Genomic DNA, 19174 nt, shown 5'->3' with positions numbered 1-19174 from the left:
ACCCAGGTTGTGCGCTTTATGCACAAAATTTTAATTTGTACAAATTAAACCCAGGTTGTTTGCCGTATACACAAAAATTTCAATTCGTAAAAATTAGACCTAGGTTGTTTGCATACACAAAAATTAAAATTAAAAAAAAATATTTTGATTTTTTTTTGGGGGGGAGGGGTATTCATGGGGGCTTCGCCCCATGTTGCAGTGGGGTTCCCCCACCCCAATTACTGGTTTTTGTTTTTAAAAAATTAGAAAAAAAAAAATTTTGGAAGTGGGGAATTTTTTTAATTTTGGGGGGGTTGGGGTGTCCCACCCCCCAAGAAAATAGCTTAAAACCTCCAGAGGACCAGTAGGTATATTCCTAGAAGGATAGAGCCCAATTTGATCAGCAGTTACTGAGATTTTACAAAAAATGTAAAAAAAAAATTTTGGTGGTTGGATTTTTTTTATTTTTGGGGGGGTTGGGGGTGTCCCACCACCCAAGAAAATAGCCTAAAACCACCACAGGACCAGTAGTTATATTCCCTGAAGAGTAGAATCCGATCGGTTCAGTGGTTACCAAGATCTTAAGGGACAGACAGACAGACGGACAGACGGTCAGACGGACAGACGGTCAGACGGACAGACGGACAGACATCAAGCTACTTTGTATTATAGATAATATTTTTTTTACAAGAATATTTTTGGGCAGACACACCTTTTAAAAAAGATGATAGGTGTGTGTGTGTGTGTGTGTGTGTGTGTGTGTGTTTAAGAGAGTTAAAAATGCGGGGGCGAGATTTTCAAGCGCATATGGTGATAGAGAAAATTTAGGAGGGGAGAGACAGAAATGTGCACCCAGAGAAATTTCTTGGGCACGTTTCTACAATTCTACTGATTTTTTTTTATTTTAAAAACTAAAAAAAACTAATTCATTCTTATAATTGTCTGCTATTTATTGTATTTTTTTAGTGTTAATGACTTAGAGACTGTCGATTCTAAAATGTGTAAAGTAAATGAATTCTAATAAGAGGTGTGTGTAGTCTGAGTATGCCAAATTATAGATTAGCTGTGTATTGTAATATTTTTTTGCTGTTTTGAAAACACTTACTCTCTGGACACTAGACTATCGAATTTTTTGTTCCTTTCAAGTCTGGTGTTCGAAGCTAGCTTATACTTACTATATAAAAAAATTTAACATCAACATGTCGATTATTTGTCAGCCATGACCAATTTTATTCATTGCAATAAAGTCGTTGTGAATTGCATGGATTGATTATCTTCTATAAGTCAAACAAAATTAAACTGATGCTAGGCAGCCCCTAATGAGTATGACGTATAAATTCGGAGTCTTAATTTGTACATTGAATATTCTGTACATATTAATTTTTTCGAGTTTGCCAATTATTTAGAAAAAAAGGTTTATTCACACAACAAAGATTTTAAAAATCAAATTTAGAACTTTTAACTTTTGAAAGGAGTAAGTTAATTTTCATCCACCATTGTACTTTTTTAATTTTGAACATTCTTAGACTACTGGGTATTTGTCACAGCTACCCGAACTAAAACAAACATCCATAAAAGCGACTTGATAATGGAGATGCCTTGCTTATAAAATTTTACCTTTTCATTCTAGGAATCGTTATTGAAGAAATCATATGAAAAGGATAATTATTTAATTCGAAATATTGTTGTCAAAAAAGTTAAAAATCAGCATGTTTTAACTGAACGTACTTATTTTCTAGTAACGATTACAAAGTTTTTATGCTTTCTGAACCATACCTGTTATAGGAATCATCATGCAAAGTTTAACATTGATGGGACAATTCTAACATGTCTGAATTTACTAAAAGAGCTAATCATTCTGGACGCACGGAATGACTGACCCTAATTACAGAAAAGCCTCGTTTTTAAAGAGATAGCTTTAAACAACAAGAGAAAAAAATTACGTAGACCATTAAAGAAACAAATTGGTATTGTTTAGAATCAGGGCGATGCCAATTATGGGAGGAGGGTGCCTTATTCTTCAGTCTTTTATTAAAAGCGAAGCTGCTCTATAATTAGGGTCAGTACGTCCGTACGTACCGGTTAGTCCTGTCGTTAATTTAGGCATGTTAGAATTGTCCTTTCGATTTTAAACTTTAGATAATGATTTCTGGAATTTAGAAAGTGTAGCTACTCTGTAATTGGTACCAGAAAGTCAGTGCGTCCATTTAAGACATTCTGATTCCTAGCTTTTTGTATGATATTATTATCCTATTCATTCGCTTTTTGAAACATTTATTCTGGGGACAACAAAGTACAATATTTTAAGCGGAGCATCTCTATAATCAATTCCTAAAAATATATGTTTGTCCATTATTGAATTTACGCAATTTTCCATTTGTGAACAATAATGTGTATCATTTAGATTAAAATTCTGTTTATTAAGTTTTAACGCTTTACAAGTGTTCGTGTTCATGTTTGTCTGTTCTAAATTTTTTCCCCCAGAGCTTCGCTTTTATGGTTGTTGTCATCCTTGTTATAAATAAAATCTTTAGATATAAACCATACTAACTTATGCGTTTTTATACTTTTTTTCCGCGGATTGCAAAAAAAGATTTATATATAAAAATTATCGTTCTAAACATTTTTTCAGAGCTACGCTTTTATGAATGTTGTCATGCGTGTTATAAATAAAATCTTTAGAGATAAACTAAATAAATACAAGCTTTAAAGATAAACCTTACTAACTAAAGAGGTTAAATTTAGTTTTCTGCGGATTGCAAAATAAAAGTTATAGGTTTGTTTCCAGCTATGAGTATGCCCCGAGCCAATAAATTGGTATTAATGACATAATTTTTATCTTATTTTAAGATATCTCAATAATTTCATACGATACATGATTTTTCAGTAAGACTTAGAACCCGTTTTGAAAAAGTAATAACAAAAAAAACCTCAAACATTTCCAGTATACCTTCAAAACCGTTTAATGTCCGCAGGATTAAAACAGAACAGGTTCTCACTCAGCCATTATACATAATATTGTATTTCATTGTATTACAGACAATGTACACCCAACATTGAACTAAAAATCATGAAATTAAATAATTTTGAATTTAGTTTGTTAACTCAGAATGGCTAAAGGCCTTGGCTAACAAAACTGGTTTTAATCTTATGATTTTAATATCTCCGAAAACCTGTCTAGAATACGATCATGATTATCTCGGAGGCTATTGAAAATTTACTATTCGCATGTCTGTCCTTATGTCTAACTGGACGTACATTATTCTGAATCTAAAGAGGCTACGCCCTCTAGAAGCCTCTAGGGGCAATTAGGGTTGAAGTGGGAAAATACCCCCCATGTCGATTTGATTTTTTAAAAAAATAAGGAAAAAAATATTTTTGAGGGGAAGGGATAATTTTTATTGGGAGGGTGGAGATACCCTCCCCAAAAAACCTTCCCTAGATCTATAAGAAGCTTCACTTTATAGGAGAACAATATTTGTTGGGTTGTTAGCGTGATCCTTAGCTACAGACAAAAAAAGCTTACTACTTTATAAAAAAGGATATTGTAAAAATGTGACTTAGTAAGTTCCTATATTTCTTCAGGTACAGTTTTATGAAGTGAAGTGGGGGGGGGGGGGGAGGCAGGAGAAAATTAAAAAAAGAAACAAACATTAGTGTTAGAGGAATAGCTTGTAACTTATTTGAGCTTTTTAAAACAATTGTTCAGTCGCTAAATTAAATATACAAACTTAGGTATGCTTTTTGGTACATATAGATATGGCCTTATAATCTATCCCATAAATTTTATTATTTTATTACCTACGAATAATACATTTTGTATTTATAATGATTATAATTTTTTCACTTTCTATACAGGTCTAGCTGTTATGCTTTCTCTCTTACTTTTTTACGTAGATTTTGTTGTGTGTGTTTGTGTGTGTGTGTTTTTATGTGTGTTTGTATGTATGCGTGTGTGTGTCTGTGTGCGTGCGCGCGTGTGTGCCTGTGTTTGTGTGTGTGCGAGCACGCACAGTTATTATACTTGTCATGTCCTGATATGTTTATGTAATTCAGCAAATATAAAAAATAGAGTGAAAATGTTATTTTTTAATAAAACTTTTATTTTCTAGATAAATTTAAATATAAATATCCTTATCTTTTTTATAATAACGATATAACATAATAAGTGCTAATTTTTTTTGTAGTATTAAAAGCACGTTCCATGATGATAATCCAAAATTAAGGCCAAAACACGAAAGAGAAATTTAAGTTTAGTGGACGTGTGGATTTCTAATATTTTGGTTTCATTAAAAAGTGACTTTTTTACAAAAATAATGTATAAATAAGCGATGTATTATTTATCGGATGTTGCAGCAGAATTTTATGTACTCTAATAAGTGAAACTTACAACTGGCTAAAATAACGATACCATCAACCCCCTTTAATCTTTCCCCTCCCCCTCCAACTTGATGAACCAACGTATGGTTCTAGGACAAACGCAGGAGTCCCAAACGTCGGAGTGAAATCTTAACCTAAACTAACATATTTTAAACTATCTTATAGATTTTTAGATACCAAGCACCTGCGGGGGGCTTATTAGTATATTTATACCTTAACCTAACCTAACCTGTATAAAAATATTTAATTAAATCAATATTTTAACACTCCTGCGTTTGTCCTGGAACCCAACCTGTGAATGTTTTGCTTATAAGTTCTGGAACTCTACAATAGTTATTGTTCGTTTGTCCTTAATTCTGATTTTAGAGCATCACTGTTTATGTATGTTGTCATCCTTGTTTAAAAAGATATAAAGAAGTTATGTTAAAATTATGGACATGATGCTGACGAAAATATTAGGAAAAATAGCCTTCGACGCTGGCATCTAGGGGCTCTATATTGGATGGTAGCCTATATCTTATCTATATCTTATAACAAATAAAAATATGTAATAATCCAAAACGGTTCTTCTTTATATTGATTCTTCTTATAGTTTCTGGTAAGGTTTTTACCTATTTTAGGGAGGGCACCTACCTCCAACATGAAGAATCGTGAAGAATCGACCTCCCTCTCTCGTGTGGCAAAGCCGCTAGTTATTTCGTAAACACTAAATCATATTTAATCATCTGTCTATAATTTTAGAAATCAAAATGGTTGTCTCCCAAGTAGTAGGGAGAATCGTGGCTGTGCTTGTATTTATAGCAGTCGGTGCTGTCTTGTTCAAAACATTTTTTGTTATTGAAAAAAGTAAGTTTTTACAATTACTTTTATACAAAAATCAGTGTAGGAAAAATAGGATAATTTATTTTTGCTGTTATGTTTTATTTAAAGGACATATCTTAAAATTAAAAACACTTGAAATAAATGTCCTATCTATCTATATATCTATTTATCTATATATCAATATATCCATCCATCCATCTATCTATCTATCTATCTATCTATCTATCTATCTATCTATCTATCTATCTATCTATCTATCTATCTATCTATCTATCTATCTATCTATCTATCTATCTATCTATCTATCTATCTATCTATCTATCTATCTATCTATCTATCTATCTATCTATCTATCTATCTATCTATCTATCTATCTATCTATCTATCTATCTATCTATCTATCTATCTATCTATCTATCTATCTATCTATCTATCTATCTATCTATCTATCTATCTATCTATCTATCTATCTATCTATCTATCTATCTATCTATCTATCTATCTATCTATCTATCTATCTATCTATCTATCTATCTATCTATCTATCTATCTATCTATCTATCTATCTATCTATCTATCTAGGAAACCCTATAAATATCCTAACAGTAGATGAGTTGGATGATGAAATTGTGAGCAAACTTGTCATGGAGTAAGTACCATTTGTAGGCGAAAGGTTCCAATCTCGGCATAACTAAAGCCGTTGAAAAGGGTTCCTACAGCTGCAATGTCAGGTGTATGAATAGGGTGAATGCCTTGGCTCATGCACAGGTGCAACTCATTACTATGTACAGCTAGGACTTCTCAGACAAGGGTCGTGCTAGCTTATGTATTCAATTGCCCTTATATAATAAAGAAATAGGATCTGAGTCTTTGTGTCTGTCTGTACCGAGGGATCTCGCTAACCGCCAAATTGATATGGCCCTTCCTTACAGAGAAGCTATTTATAGGTCCTGGGCAGGTCTTAACTATTTTTTTTGTGGAGAATACCTCCATCCTTCTAAGGGAAATCGCCCACAGAAAAAAACCAAACCTATAATTACTTTTAAAAAACTAAAATTGAAAATGGTCGTTCATGTTTTCTTTACAAATTTACTTATTCATATACCAAATTTTAGGTATTTTAGAAGAAAAGACGCATGTCCAGAAATCGAAGAGAAGGTTGAGGTGGGTATTTGGATTAACGCTATGGCTTCGAAACCGATTAATATCCGGTGGATTAGAACCGGTTCTCAGCAATACTAAAAATTAAGTATCGTATTACAGACAGTTTTCACAAGCATTACAATAGAATAAGATTAATACCAGTTAATACTATGTAACATGGCCCCTCGGGGCTAACAAAACTGGTTTTAATCCTTTAGTTTTTCATTTTAATATCCGCTGAAAGCTGTCTATAGTACAGTGCGATAAATAACTAATCAACACCTAATAGTAGCGTAGCTACTCTATGATTAAAATAATTATATGTCAGTCGGATTTTAAAATCGTGAAGGATATAGGAGGTTTTACTGGTCGTTATATCTTTTTTGTTCTATGCATTAATATATCTGGCCTTCAGATTTAAAGTAGAAAAATTGTAATCCTATAGTAAAGTTTTTTTATGACTGTTAAGATCTTGCTGACTGCTAAACTGATCAGGTTCTCACTTATGGAGAAACATGTAATAGGTCTCGAGAATTTTTATTTTATCTATTCAAGAAAAGGACATAACCTCCCTCTAGAAGAAGTATCAAAATAAAATTTTGAAAACAAAAAAAAATGGCAGCTGGTCGACTCAGTATACTTCAGTATATGGTTGATCTTTGCTAAATAAACGTTTAAATACTTCAACCTAGCGTGCTTTATACATTAGGAGTAGAGCAGCTCTGTAAACTGCTATCTTTATCTGTACAGTGCAAGTGGCATTACTCTATAATTCGCACTCGTCTGCCTTACGTTTCCACAGGACGTACGTCACATATATCTTATATCCATTTTTAGATTGTAGATGCCGGACCCGAGTATCCTGGCCAGAAAACCAGACGTATATCTGTTGTGGATTCCTTCAATGTTAAAAATGATTATACTTTTAAGACAGGTACAAATAAATAATTCACTGGTCCCCAAAGTTTTGCTCCTCCGATGGCCTGAAAACTTTGAGGACTTTTTTGGTTCATGTACAAACTAGCAGTGACCAAACTTACCCACCAGTTATTTTTTTCAACGGATTGGGTAATTTAGTTTCTCGTATTCATTCGAATCCGGTGGATAGGAACCGGTTCTCATCCATACGAAAAAAACTATGTCTAGCATCGTATTATATCCAGCTTTCTACGAATATAGAAATGTACAATCATAAGATTAAAACCAGTTTTTTTAGCCGGTGCCTCCGGCACCTCGGGGCTAAAAAAACTAGTTTTAATTTCATAATTGTACTTTCTATATCCGCGGAAAGCCGTTTATAATACGATACGAGAAATAACTATTATCATATTTTTTCTTCTATTGTCATATCCGTTAAGATTCCTTAGTGTATAATTTTTCTGTAGGTGGGTAAGGATTAATAATTTAAAACAAATATTTAAATGTTTCTGGTATTTAAACTAAATATTATAAATAATGTGTTATTATTTAAGGATAATGGATTTATTATTACTTGGATCTTACACCAGATTATCATGTATACTACCCTTATAAAGTGAAACTCGTAGATGGCTAAAATATCGATACATACCCCATTCCTTACCCTCCTTCTGGATGAACGAACTGACCAATATCTGATGACTATGTTAGCAACCTAAATTATATCCACGTATACTATAATATTATAATATTTTAGGGGAGTCTGTTACACATCCTACCAGGCCTATTTTCACCTGTCCAGGTATATTTTTTTTCAAACAAGGCAGCTACTCTGTAAGTCACTCTATTCTCGTAGGTTTAAAAAAATCGATTTTTTCAATAATTACCTTACAGAAATCAAAAAGTAAGGTGTCAAATTAAAGATCTTACTATTTTTGTTCATAATGGCCATTTTCTTCCTTTTTTTTGTTGCGTTTTAGTACCTTAAAATCGACTTAATTTAAAAAAAAACTTAAATTACTTTTAAAAAAGAGGTCTACAAAAAAACCGATTGCATATCTGAATTCTATGGCAAATTTTACATCTACTACGTACTAAAAGCACCGGCTAGCTATAAAAATAAAAGTTAATACACCTTCTTTTAATTAATTATTTTTTTTATTTTAGATACCAAAATGAGTTCAATTGTATCTTGGTTGGCAGACAATGAGCTTATTAAGCACCATTCAAAGTAAGTTAATGTGGTAGACCGACAGACTATCGTTTCACCGAGAAGTTTTGCTGCAAGCTAATATTAGATACCCTACCAAGTTTTCAGACAATGGCTATTGTTATCGGTAAATTATAGCGGCGGAATAGCAAGCGGTCAATTCTACCGGCAAGAAGGGAGCAAGAAGGGGCTGAAACGCTTCACCCCTATTACATTAACAAGGATATTTATGTTTCCATAGGTAGCGCAGAAACAATAATATTATCGAATTAAACATTTTTCAAACATCATAAACTAAATGTATTTAAGTTACGTTTTCTTTACAGGGAATCAATTCCAAAGTTTGTCATTTGTATGAATAATGATATGGTAAAATTTAGCAAATTTATTAAAATACAGTGTGTTTTTTATGAGAACTTTTTTGAAAGCAATTTTACCCCACTTAAAGTTATCAGAATTTAATAAGTAACGGCTCATTTTCTTCGTTTTTTATAACCATTTATTGAACATCAAAAAAATATTTCAGTTTTTATTTAAAAAGTACAGTAAAATCAAAAATTCAAAACTTAGGTGTCAACATCTAAAAAAGGTTTTAGCGCATTTTTCTTAAGCTCAAATCTTCTACCCTTTGCAAGAAAAAAATTGGATTTTCAGTAGTTCATCTGGTTGAGATATGGCCTTCAAACTTTGATATGTTCTAGTACATGTCCCAAAAATATCTGTATTAATTTTTAACTTTGTATCTCAACTTTGAAGCGTTTTGCAGCCATTCTTTGCAAAGGGTAGAAGATTAGAGCATGAGAAAATGCGATAAAACAATTTTTAGATGTTGACACCTAGGTTTCGAATTTTTGATTTCACTGTACTTTTTTTTTATAAAAACTTAAATATTTTTTTGATGTTCTATAAATGGTTATAAAAAACGAAGAAAATAAGCCATTAATCAATAAATTCTGATTACTATAAGTGGGGTAAAATTGCTTTCAAAAAAGTTCTCATAAAAATAAACACACTGTAGTTGTTTTCTTCATTACTAGCAACTACACCCTCTGCCTTCAGATTAGAGTAAAACACTAGAGGGAAAAAGGGTTAAATGACTGTATCTCCCCATCGCAACCGTCTTGTGCAACCTTCCTATTGGGTCATTGAAAATCAACCAATGGTGTCGCTTAGATTAACACAGTCAAGTAGCAGAAAATTATTTAGAACCAGACGAAAGAGGTCTTTGAAAAATGAAGGGAGATAGTTGTCTGTATATACATCTATACTATAGATGTTGCCTTCAGAACAATTTAAAATTTTATTTTAGAATAGTTTATTTAATTTTTATAATTTACATATTAAAATATTTCAAGAATATAATTACACATTTAATAATAGTTATTTCTCGTATCGTATTATAAACGGCTTTCCGCGGATATAGAATGTACAATTTTAAGATTAAAACTAGTTTTTTTAGCACCGAGGTGCCGAAGGCACTATCTAAAAAAAACTGGATTTAATCTTATGATTGTACATTTCTATATTCGTTGAAAACTGGATATAATACGTTGCTAGACATAGTTTTCTCGTATGGATTTGTATGGATGAGAACCGTTTCCTATCCACCGGATTCGAATGAATACGAGAATAGTTATTTCTCGCATCGTATTATAAACGGCTTTCCGCGGATATAGAATGTACAGTTATTATGATTGTACATTTCTATATTCGTAGAAAGCTGGATATAATACGATGCTAGACATAGTTTTTTCGTATGGATGAGAACCGGTTCCTATCCACCGGATTCGAATGAATACGAGAAAAAATAATTATCTTTTTTTCAGACATGTGATTACAGACGACATTCAAAAGAAAATAAAAAATTCAGGTAGTTTTCAGAAATTTTTAAATTCAATCACTTTTAATTATCTGTAAGTGTATGAGTCTGTAATGTTTGCCTGGCCTGATTTTTATTACAAGTGCAGTTAATTTTGGCATGTTAGAATAGTCCTATTGATTTTAAACTTTGAAAGATGATTCCTGCAGCAGTTTAACAATTGTAAAAGCCTAGCATTTCTATAATTGTTACCAGAAAGTCTTTTTATAACATGCTGATTCTTAACTTTTTGAATAAAATAATTTTGTATCATACAATTATCCTATTTATCCCTTTTTTTGATACAATGATTCCTAGAACAACAAGGCACAATAATATAAGTGAAGCATATATAATGAAGTCCTAAAATACAAGAATGGCCTTAATAGAATCATGAATTTAAATGTACGATTTTGTTCAGAATTTTAAATTAACATTCTGCTTATTAAGTTTTGACACTCTACAAGTGTTAATGTTGATCCTACTGTCTAATTTTAGAGATTCACTTTTATAGATGTTGTCATTCTTGTTTATTTGTAGAAAACTACGAGCTGCAAGAATTTTTGAACAAAGAAATTTTCCATGATAAACCTGGATACTTTTTTGAATACAGAGCTCATCACAAGGTAGATAGATAGATAGATGGATAGATAGATAGATGAAAGGATAGAAAGATGGATAGATAGATAGATGGATGAACAGATAAACAGATGGATAAATAGATTAATGGATAGATAGATAAATGGATAGATAGATGGATGGAAAGGTAGATGGATGGAAAGGTAGATAAATGGAAAGATAGATGAATGTACAGATAGGTAAATGGTTGGATTGATGAATTGATTAATAGATAGATCAATACATGGATAGATAAATAGATAGACAGAGCGATATATGGACTTGTAGAATAATATACATAGGTAAATAGATAGATGGTTAGTTTGATGGATGTTTATTTAAGTGGATTGATAGATGGAAAGATAGATAATTAGATGAATGGATAACTAGATGGATTGATAAAATACATTAATGGATAATAACATAAACTTTGTAATATTGATAGATTTGGATTATGGATAGGTTATTCAAAAAAAAGGATTTTTAAAAAGGTTTGATAGATAGATGGACTATTTATGTCGCGCACATAACATAGCAGTAACAGAAACCATTTTTAACGCCTTTAGTTATGACGCGGTGTTAGGCCGAGGTCTGAACCTTTCACCTTTCCTTTACTACCACGTGATACGCCACAGTCGCTGGTTATATTATATAATGTTATTTGTTCCAGGATGTTCATAATTTGGCTACAATCCATCTGGAATCCAACTTGGGATGGTCAGGTAGGTTGTGTCAATAAATCACTGAATACGACAGCAGATATCCCAATCATTTTTTTCTTCAAATAATATACATAGATATGGATATCACCAACCACTGAACCGATATGATTCTCCTTAACAGTAAAGCTTCTTATAGGTTAAGGGAAGGTTTTAAACTATTGATACCTTTCCTTTTTCAAAGTCAATAGAGCTCTAGACGCTTTTAGGGACATATCAACTAGCAAGTTTTATAAAATAGATGTGCTACATATAAATAACAAGGACAAGCAATCAACAAATATTCAAATCTTTTAGGTTTTCGTCTTGACCCTAGATATGGTTCTAATGAGACTATCCATGGGTAAGTATTTTATCCATCTATATATACATCAAATTTATTTCTATATTTATCTATCTTAACATCAATTTGTATAATATATCGTTGTAGGGAGGTGTAATCACTCCCCTGGTAAAATTAAGAGGGGTGTATATATCCACCTAGACTTCCACCCCCCTTGACAAGGGTCTACATCCTCCTGATACACCCTATGATGTCAAGGAAATGTCAGGGTAAAAAGAAAGAACCTTAAACTTAAACTTTTCTATCTATCTATCTATAACTCTATCTATCTCTAGTGGAGAGGTGTATAGTGCCGGGTGTCTGAGAGAAGATGATAATGTTATGGGCCACTACAAGTTCTTTGACAAGTAAGATTTCATTCATTATTTATTGATTTTTATGTATTTATTAGCTTTAATAACAAACAAGGATAAGTTTATCCGTAAGTAGAGCACCAGTGGAAATTAGATATAGCTAAGATTAAAAAAAGAACATTAATTAAAATAATAAAGCTAGTTAGTAATAAAATTTAGTAAAGTTAAATAAACTGAAATTAAAACATACTAAAAAACGCGAAACTTTGTAAGCTAATTTACTCTTACGAATGGATAAACGTACATATTTACTTATAGAGTAGTAATAAGCTGTGTAGTAACAACAAGATACAATTATAAATAAAAAAGCATAACAGTATACTGTAATGCAGAAATTATATGAAGTATCTACAAATAAATTCCTACCATTAACTTAAAAACTTTGGGTACTTTTATTTTTTTTGGGGGGGGGGGTATTTTTCATTTATTGGGGGGGTTGGGGGTGTCCCACCCCCCAAGAAAATAGCTTAAAACCATCACAGGACCAGTAGGTATATTTCCTGAAGAGTAGAGCCCAATCGGTTCAGTGGTTACTGAGATCTTAAGCTTCAGACGGACAGACAGACGGATAGACATCGTTCTACTTTGTATTGTAGATTGGTAATGCATCCATTTTTATACTGATATCTATAATACAAAGTAGAACGATGTCTGTCTGTTTGTGTGTTTGTGTGTGTGTTTGTGTGTTTGTGTGTTTGTCTGTTTGTTTGTAACGAAGAATCTCGCTAACCGCTGAACCGATCGGGTTCTCCTTAACAGGGTAGCTTCTCATAGGTCTCGGGAAGGTTTATAACTATTTTCTTGGGGGGTGGGACACCCCCAACCCCCCCAAAAATGAAAATCCCCCCCCCCCCAAAATTTTTTTTTTTATTTTTTTAACTAAAATTAAAAATGAGGGGGGGGGCACCGCCCCCCCCCAAAAAAAAAAAATTTTTTTTTACTTTTTCTTTTAAAATCTAAAATAAGAAATTTAATTATTAAATTCGACTCTATCCTCAAGTCCCCCTAGAGGCCTCTAGGGGCGTAGCCGCTAGTCTATAATACAAAGTAGAACGATGTCTGTCTGTTTGTTTGTAGCGAAGGATCTCGCTAACCGCTGAACCGATAAGGTTCTCCTTTACAGGGTAGCTTCTCATAGGTCTTGGGAAGGTTTTTAAATATTTTCTTGGGGGGTGGGACACCCCTAACCCCCCCAAAAAATGAAAAATACCCCCCTCTAAAAAAATAATTTTTAAAATTTTTTTTTAAAAATCTAAAGCACGGAAAATTAGTTTGATAAAACCTCTTGAGGCAAAGCCCTTAGAGGCTAGGGGCGAATCCGCTAGTTGATTCATATTGTCTTAAAATCCGATTTTAAATCTTCGTTTTTATGGACTTTTTTCATCCCTGTTTCTTTTTGTATTTAGAGATCAAGTTTTTGATGCTGAAAAAGCTGGTGTTAGTGAATATGAACCTGTCACAGTTCTTTCCAGAACCAGCAAGGGGGCTAAGGTACCTATCTATCTTATTTTCTATCTATCTATCTTCAAGAACTTGACAAATGACAATGGGTATCTATCTATCTTGTTTTCTATCTTACTAGCTATCTAACTTTGAGAGAAAATGATCTTGTAACCTTTTTTTGTAGAACCAGCAAGGTGGCTATGGTATCTAATCTATCTATCTTATTTTCTATCCATCTATCTATCTTTATATCTATCTATGAGTAAAGTTTTTGTTTTTTTTCTAGAACTATCATGAGTGCTTAACCTATTTTAGTATCTACCTATCTATTTGCCTACCTTACTATTAGTCTCTACATCTAACTATTAATCTATTTGTCTGTTTATCTATTTGTTCTAAATCTATCTAACTATGTATCTGTGTTTTTTTCAGTTCCAATGTTATCCTTTGAGAGCTTACTTGGGAGCCCTAAATAGAGATTCACTTGATTTACTAGGTAAATATTAATAGCTTTTTTTTTAATCTAAAAAGAAATAGAAAGTATATTTATTATTATATTTATATTTTTTGGCTATACTGCAAAAACCTTTAGCTTTGTTTGATTTGGCAATAGGCCATAAATGGGGTATTAATGAGGGTAAGAAATATTCATTCCTAAACAAAAAACTGGACAGGAATATCATTCTCATTTAAACAAAAAACTCATTTTTTTATGCTAAAATGTGGTTTAATTTTGGTTTTTAATTTTCATTTATTTCCCGGCTATGATCATTTATATCCCTGATATCAAGTTTCTTTTAATAATTAATAAAAATTCAAAAATCTTCCAAAAAAGTTAAAAATCTTCTAAAAATGTCTACCTCCGGGAAATAAATGACTACCTCCGGGAAATAAATTAATATTTACATCCACTATTTAAGGGGTTGTTTATATGGGAATGTATAATGTAATCACATAATAGGGTATACTTAATGTTGAATATTTTGATCATTTGTGGAAATGTTTCGATATTGTCAGTTTGTACCAACTAATTAAGATTTGAAATAAAGGACCCCATAATTTACAAGCCATCGATAGGAGAACATTTACCGTCCATTATATCTTTTATATCTATATCAAATTGAGACTATCACGGTTGCTTTTCAAGATAGACGGCTGTTTTTTTATGTGTTAAGACTGATATTCCAATAGCAATGAGTTTTCAGTATTTAATTTACTTGGTCCGTTGGTCTATCAGTCATGCTTCAAAAGTATAAACATTATAAAATATATTAAATTGGTGAGAGGTTTCGAGATTTCTGGTCATTGGGCATATGCTTAATAATACTCTTTATCCGTTTGTCTATGCTTGATTCTTTTGTATGACGCTACTTGTGGATGTTGTCATCCTTGTTTTCATTTTAGTACTGAACAGTTTTGGAACAGAGCTTGATGTTTTGAGGAACGCCGACCTTTCAAATACAGATATTAAGGTAAAGAATGTTATTACAATAACAATCATTTCCAAGGGCGTCCAGGCTTTTTTTTGCGGCAGAAAAAAAACCCTTTACCCATTCTTTCTTAATTTTGACAGGGGGGTGGGAACACATCTTTCTGCACGCCTCTGATTCAAAGCCTTACTGTAAAATTTTCATAAATATTTGCAGTTTGTAATCATTTTACTGGACTACATAAAAAGTCATCTTCCACTAACCTATCTTTATGTTGGCATTATTCTAGGTTGTAGTTGTAAAATCTCACAAGGACACCAAGGACAAAAATTTTCCAATCAGGTAACTTTTTAAAATTAAATATGTCCGGGGATTTAAAGGGATAAAACAATGGCCGATAAACTGATGTACATATCCGAGGTGTGGACATTCAGCTTAATGAACCAACCAATTAAAATTCAATAAAAGTCCCCAAAGTTGTTAATCCATTGAATAAGAAAACGTTATTATAAACAGCCCAATTTCCCCTCCCTTTCTAATATTTGTCCGTGCAATACCCCCAATAAATGTTTTAAAAATGCTTTAATCATGCTTCATTTTTGATATTATATGTATTTTTTTTGTAAAACGCATCAGCCGCGTATAAGCCTTAGTGAAGTCGCAGGGAGTAAGGGAGCGGACAATGGGCAATTAATTCAATTAAATTACCAATACATGACAATATAGTAAACATTCTGTAATTAATCACTAGAAAAATCGTGTTTAGAATTTCGTCAACCCTTCTCATATATTTTTAATTGCAACCTAAATTCAAGGGGTTCTTAGATTTTTAATACATAAATATCACAGTAGAGTTTCTTTATATGAAATGACATTTTCTTGGAAAAAAATATTTGTTAAAACCAGCCTTCTTTTCTGTCTGCAATATTCAAAACTAACTCAGCTAGTTAGCCGGGCATTGGTGCGCTAGGACCCAAAGTCAGTCAGAACCTGCTGAATTTGTGCACATTCCCTTTAAGCCAGTACCCAAAGTAAGAGACTCTTAAAAATTGAATATTCGATCCATTGTCCCCACCCTTACTCCCTGGTGAAATCGTCATATAGTAACTGTAAAATTCAGCTGGATGGCTAAACCTGTTCCTAAACAGACAATTCATCTTTTATTTTTTTTTTGCAAACAAGCGGGGTAAATTTGAGCCTTATGCGCGGCTACTGCGCGGAAGCTAAGCCTGGTAAAACGCAGACACTCTACAATTGTTGATTATTTAGGGACTTGATGAAGAAAGAGGGATACAGACATATTGAGACACCAACATCAATCAACTATCAAGTTTTTCATAAAACTAAATAATTTATAATTTTTTTGGTTCATTTAGTAAATTAGTAACTTATTCTTAATTAGTTTACATTTTAAATTAACTGTTTACAAATTTAATTAAAGTTAATGTTAATATAATCATATAATAATCTTTCCAAACTGTGATGTATATATTTGTTTGTTTTTAAATTTATGAAAAAAATAAAGAAAATAAACTCAAACCTGTGTTGTTTAAATCTGCAATTTATTACAGATTATAGAGTAGCTACGGTGTCGAAATCGTAACTAACTGTTAAAGGAATTATAATTCATAAACAAATTTATCCTTGATACATATTAAGAATAAATTTGTCTAGAATTGTGATTCCTTTAACAGTTAGTTATGATTTAGAAAACGTAGCCACTCTATAATCGCTACCAAAATGTCAGTATGTCTATTTTTATCTTGTTAACTTTTTAGATATTTTGACAATTTTTAAACAGGTTAATTTTAAATCAGCTTATACCAACAATGAAATTAATTGGAAAGAATCACGAAACCTATTTGTGATTTTCAGGGGGGCAACACATAGTATAATTGATGACCTTTTTATCTGCCCCCCAAATATTATTTTAGATTTATTTCGCTTGTTGGCTTTTTGTTTTTCCTGATTTTAAAACACAGAAAACGATTAAAAACGATTGACATCATTTATGCGGATTATCTTTTTTAGTAGCGAAGCTACTCTATAATTCACAATGTCCGTCCGTCTGTCAGTCCGTAATTAATGAATAGGGGGAAACGTGATTTTCTCGGCCCCTATAAAAGGTTAAAAGACTGAATTTTTTACAACATTTCCATCATTAAGGAGCACAATTAACAATAAAACATCAATGGCGGTCGGACTGCTTTTTAGCAGGTTTTAGGCTATTTTTATATTTTTAAAATTTTCCCCATATCTTGGGTGTTTATAGTCCGATTTTCAAAAATTTTTCAGTTAAAGATATCAAAATTAAATTTCCCGTCGTTTGAAGAAAACAACGATGACGGTCAGACTACCTTTTTGCAGGTTTTTGGCTATTTCTATATGTTTCATATTTTTCCCCATATCTTCGGTGTTTATGGTACGATTTTCGGAATTTTTTCATTTAAAGATATCAAAATTAAAATTCCTGTCGTTTGAAGAAAACAACAATGACGGTCAGACTGCCTTTTGCAGGTATTTGGCTATTTTTATATTTTTCAGAATTTTACCCATATCTTTGGTGTTTATGGTCAAAATTTTTCATTTAAATTAATATTAAATATCATAATTAAATTTCCTGTCGTTTGAAGAAACCACCACAATGGCGCGGCGGACAGACTGCCTTATAGCAGGTTTTTGGCTGTTTTTATATGTTTGACATATTTCCTCGTATTTTTGGTCCAATTTTTAAACTTTTGTGCATTAACAGTTTTAAAATATTTTTTCCCATTGTTATGTGCATCTAGTATGTTATTTACTTTAACCGTCTTCATCATACAAAATAAAACAAGGTTTCGTGTTTATTTTCTCCAATAAATCTATTCTTGATTTTAATAAATACACTTTATTTCAACATGTACGTATTTCCATCCACAATTTTTTGTGCTTCGCTACTTATGGATGATGTCTTCCTTGTTAAATTACTCAGTTAAAGTTAAATAGTTTAATCGAATTAAAACTTCTATAGTGATTCTCGAAAAAAACAACACCAAAATGAAGCAACACTTTAATCTTTGTTAAAATTCTGTATGCCCATTGAAAATGTGTAACTGTAGAATGTAGATTTTTTGGTTATTATGACACCCTTTTTTTACGCGATGTATTAAAAATTTATTTAGTTACTGGCCTTCTTAATTTCTTCCTAACACAAGCTCATAATTTTGCTTCTAGTTGACCAAATTTAATATTGAGTGCTGGAGAAATTTCTCAATTTTTATCTACTTAATATGTCATTTTAAAATGCCTATAACTTTTTAAAAGCGAAGCTTTTTTATAATTAGGGTCGGTCCGTCCATACGTCCGTCCGTCCGTAACGGATAGCTCTTTTCGTTAATTATGCATGTTAGAATTGTCCTATTGATTTCAAACTTTGCATAATGATTCCTATAGGAGTTAGGTACGAGTTAGAAGGCAAAGCAACTCTATAATCGTTACTAGAAATTCCGTCCATTTTAAACATGTTGCTTTTTAACTTTCTTAACAACAAGTTTTTATACGATAGAATTATCCGATTGGTCTGATTTTTGGAATACTGTTTCCTAGGACAAAAAAGTACATTGTTATAAGCAAATCATCTCTATAATCAAGTCCTAAAAATGTAAGTATGTCCTTACACAATATCCTGTATTTAAGCTGTTTTTCAACAGATCTACTTTTTGTTTCGTTCGACTTTAATACATTTATATTCAGATTATTCAGTTCTGACACTCTACTCTAGTGTTAATGTTCATTTGTCCTACCATTTTAGGGCTTCGCTTTTATGGATGTTGTCATCCTTGTTTGTTATATAAGCCATAGAATTAAAATTTTGGGTATTGGTCTACTTGTGGGAGTCTTTAAAAAATTCAAAATTGTGTATTTCTGGCAGGCTTCCTTAAATGTACATATTTAAGTTTAAAAATAAACAAACAGAATA

At 31.9% G+C, this 19174-nt stretch overlaps 1 protein-coding gene across 1 annotated transcript; it reads left to right on the top strand.

Moving 5' to 3' along the window:
• The first annotated feature begins 5103 nt into the window (after positions 1-5103).
• LOC145328976 (uncharacterized) lies at positions 5104-16755 on the top strand. Its single transcript, XM_080172963.1, has 16 exons — positions 5104-5205; positions 5764-5830; positions 6297-6345; positions 7162-7258; positions 8000-8044; positions 8410-8473; positions 10279-10322; positions 10851-10936; positions 11599-11650; positions 11945-11990; positions 12266-12337; positions 13750-13834; positions 14219-14282; positions 15191-15258; positions 15506-15558; positions 16486-16755. Exons 1-16 carry the CDS (start codon positions 5109-5111, stop codon positions 16565-16567), a joined length of 1071 nt encoding a protein of 356 aa, XP_080029089.1. The 5' UTR covers positions 5104-5108; the 3' UTR covers positions 16568-16755.
• Positions 16756-19174: the final 2419 nt, after the last annotated feature.

The sequence above is a fragment of the Acartia tonsa genome, chromosome 9, assembly GCF_053477335.1.
Source record: "Acartia tonsa isolate MP-2025a chromosome 9, ASM5347733v1, whole genome shotgun sequence".
NCBI lineage: Eukaryota > Metazoa > Arthropoda > Copepoda > Calanoida > Acartiidae > Acartia > Acartia tonsa.
The sequence above is the reverse complement of the archived record's forward strand: the minus strand, read 5'-3'. Positions and strand labels throughout refer to the sequence as shown.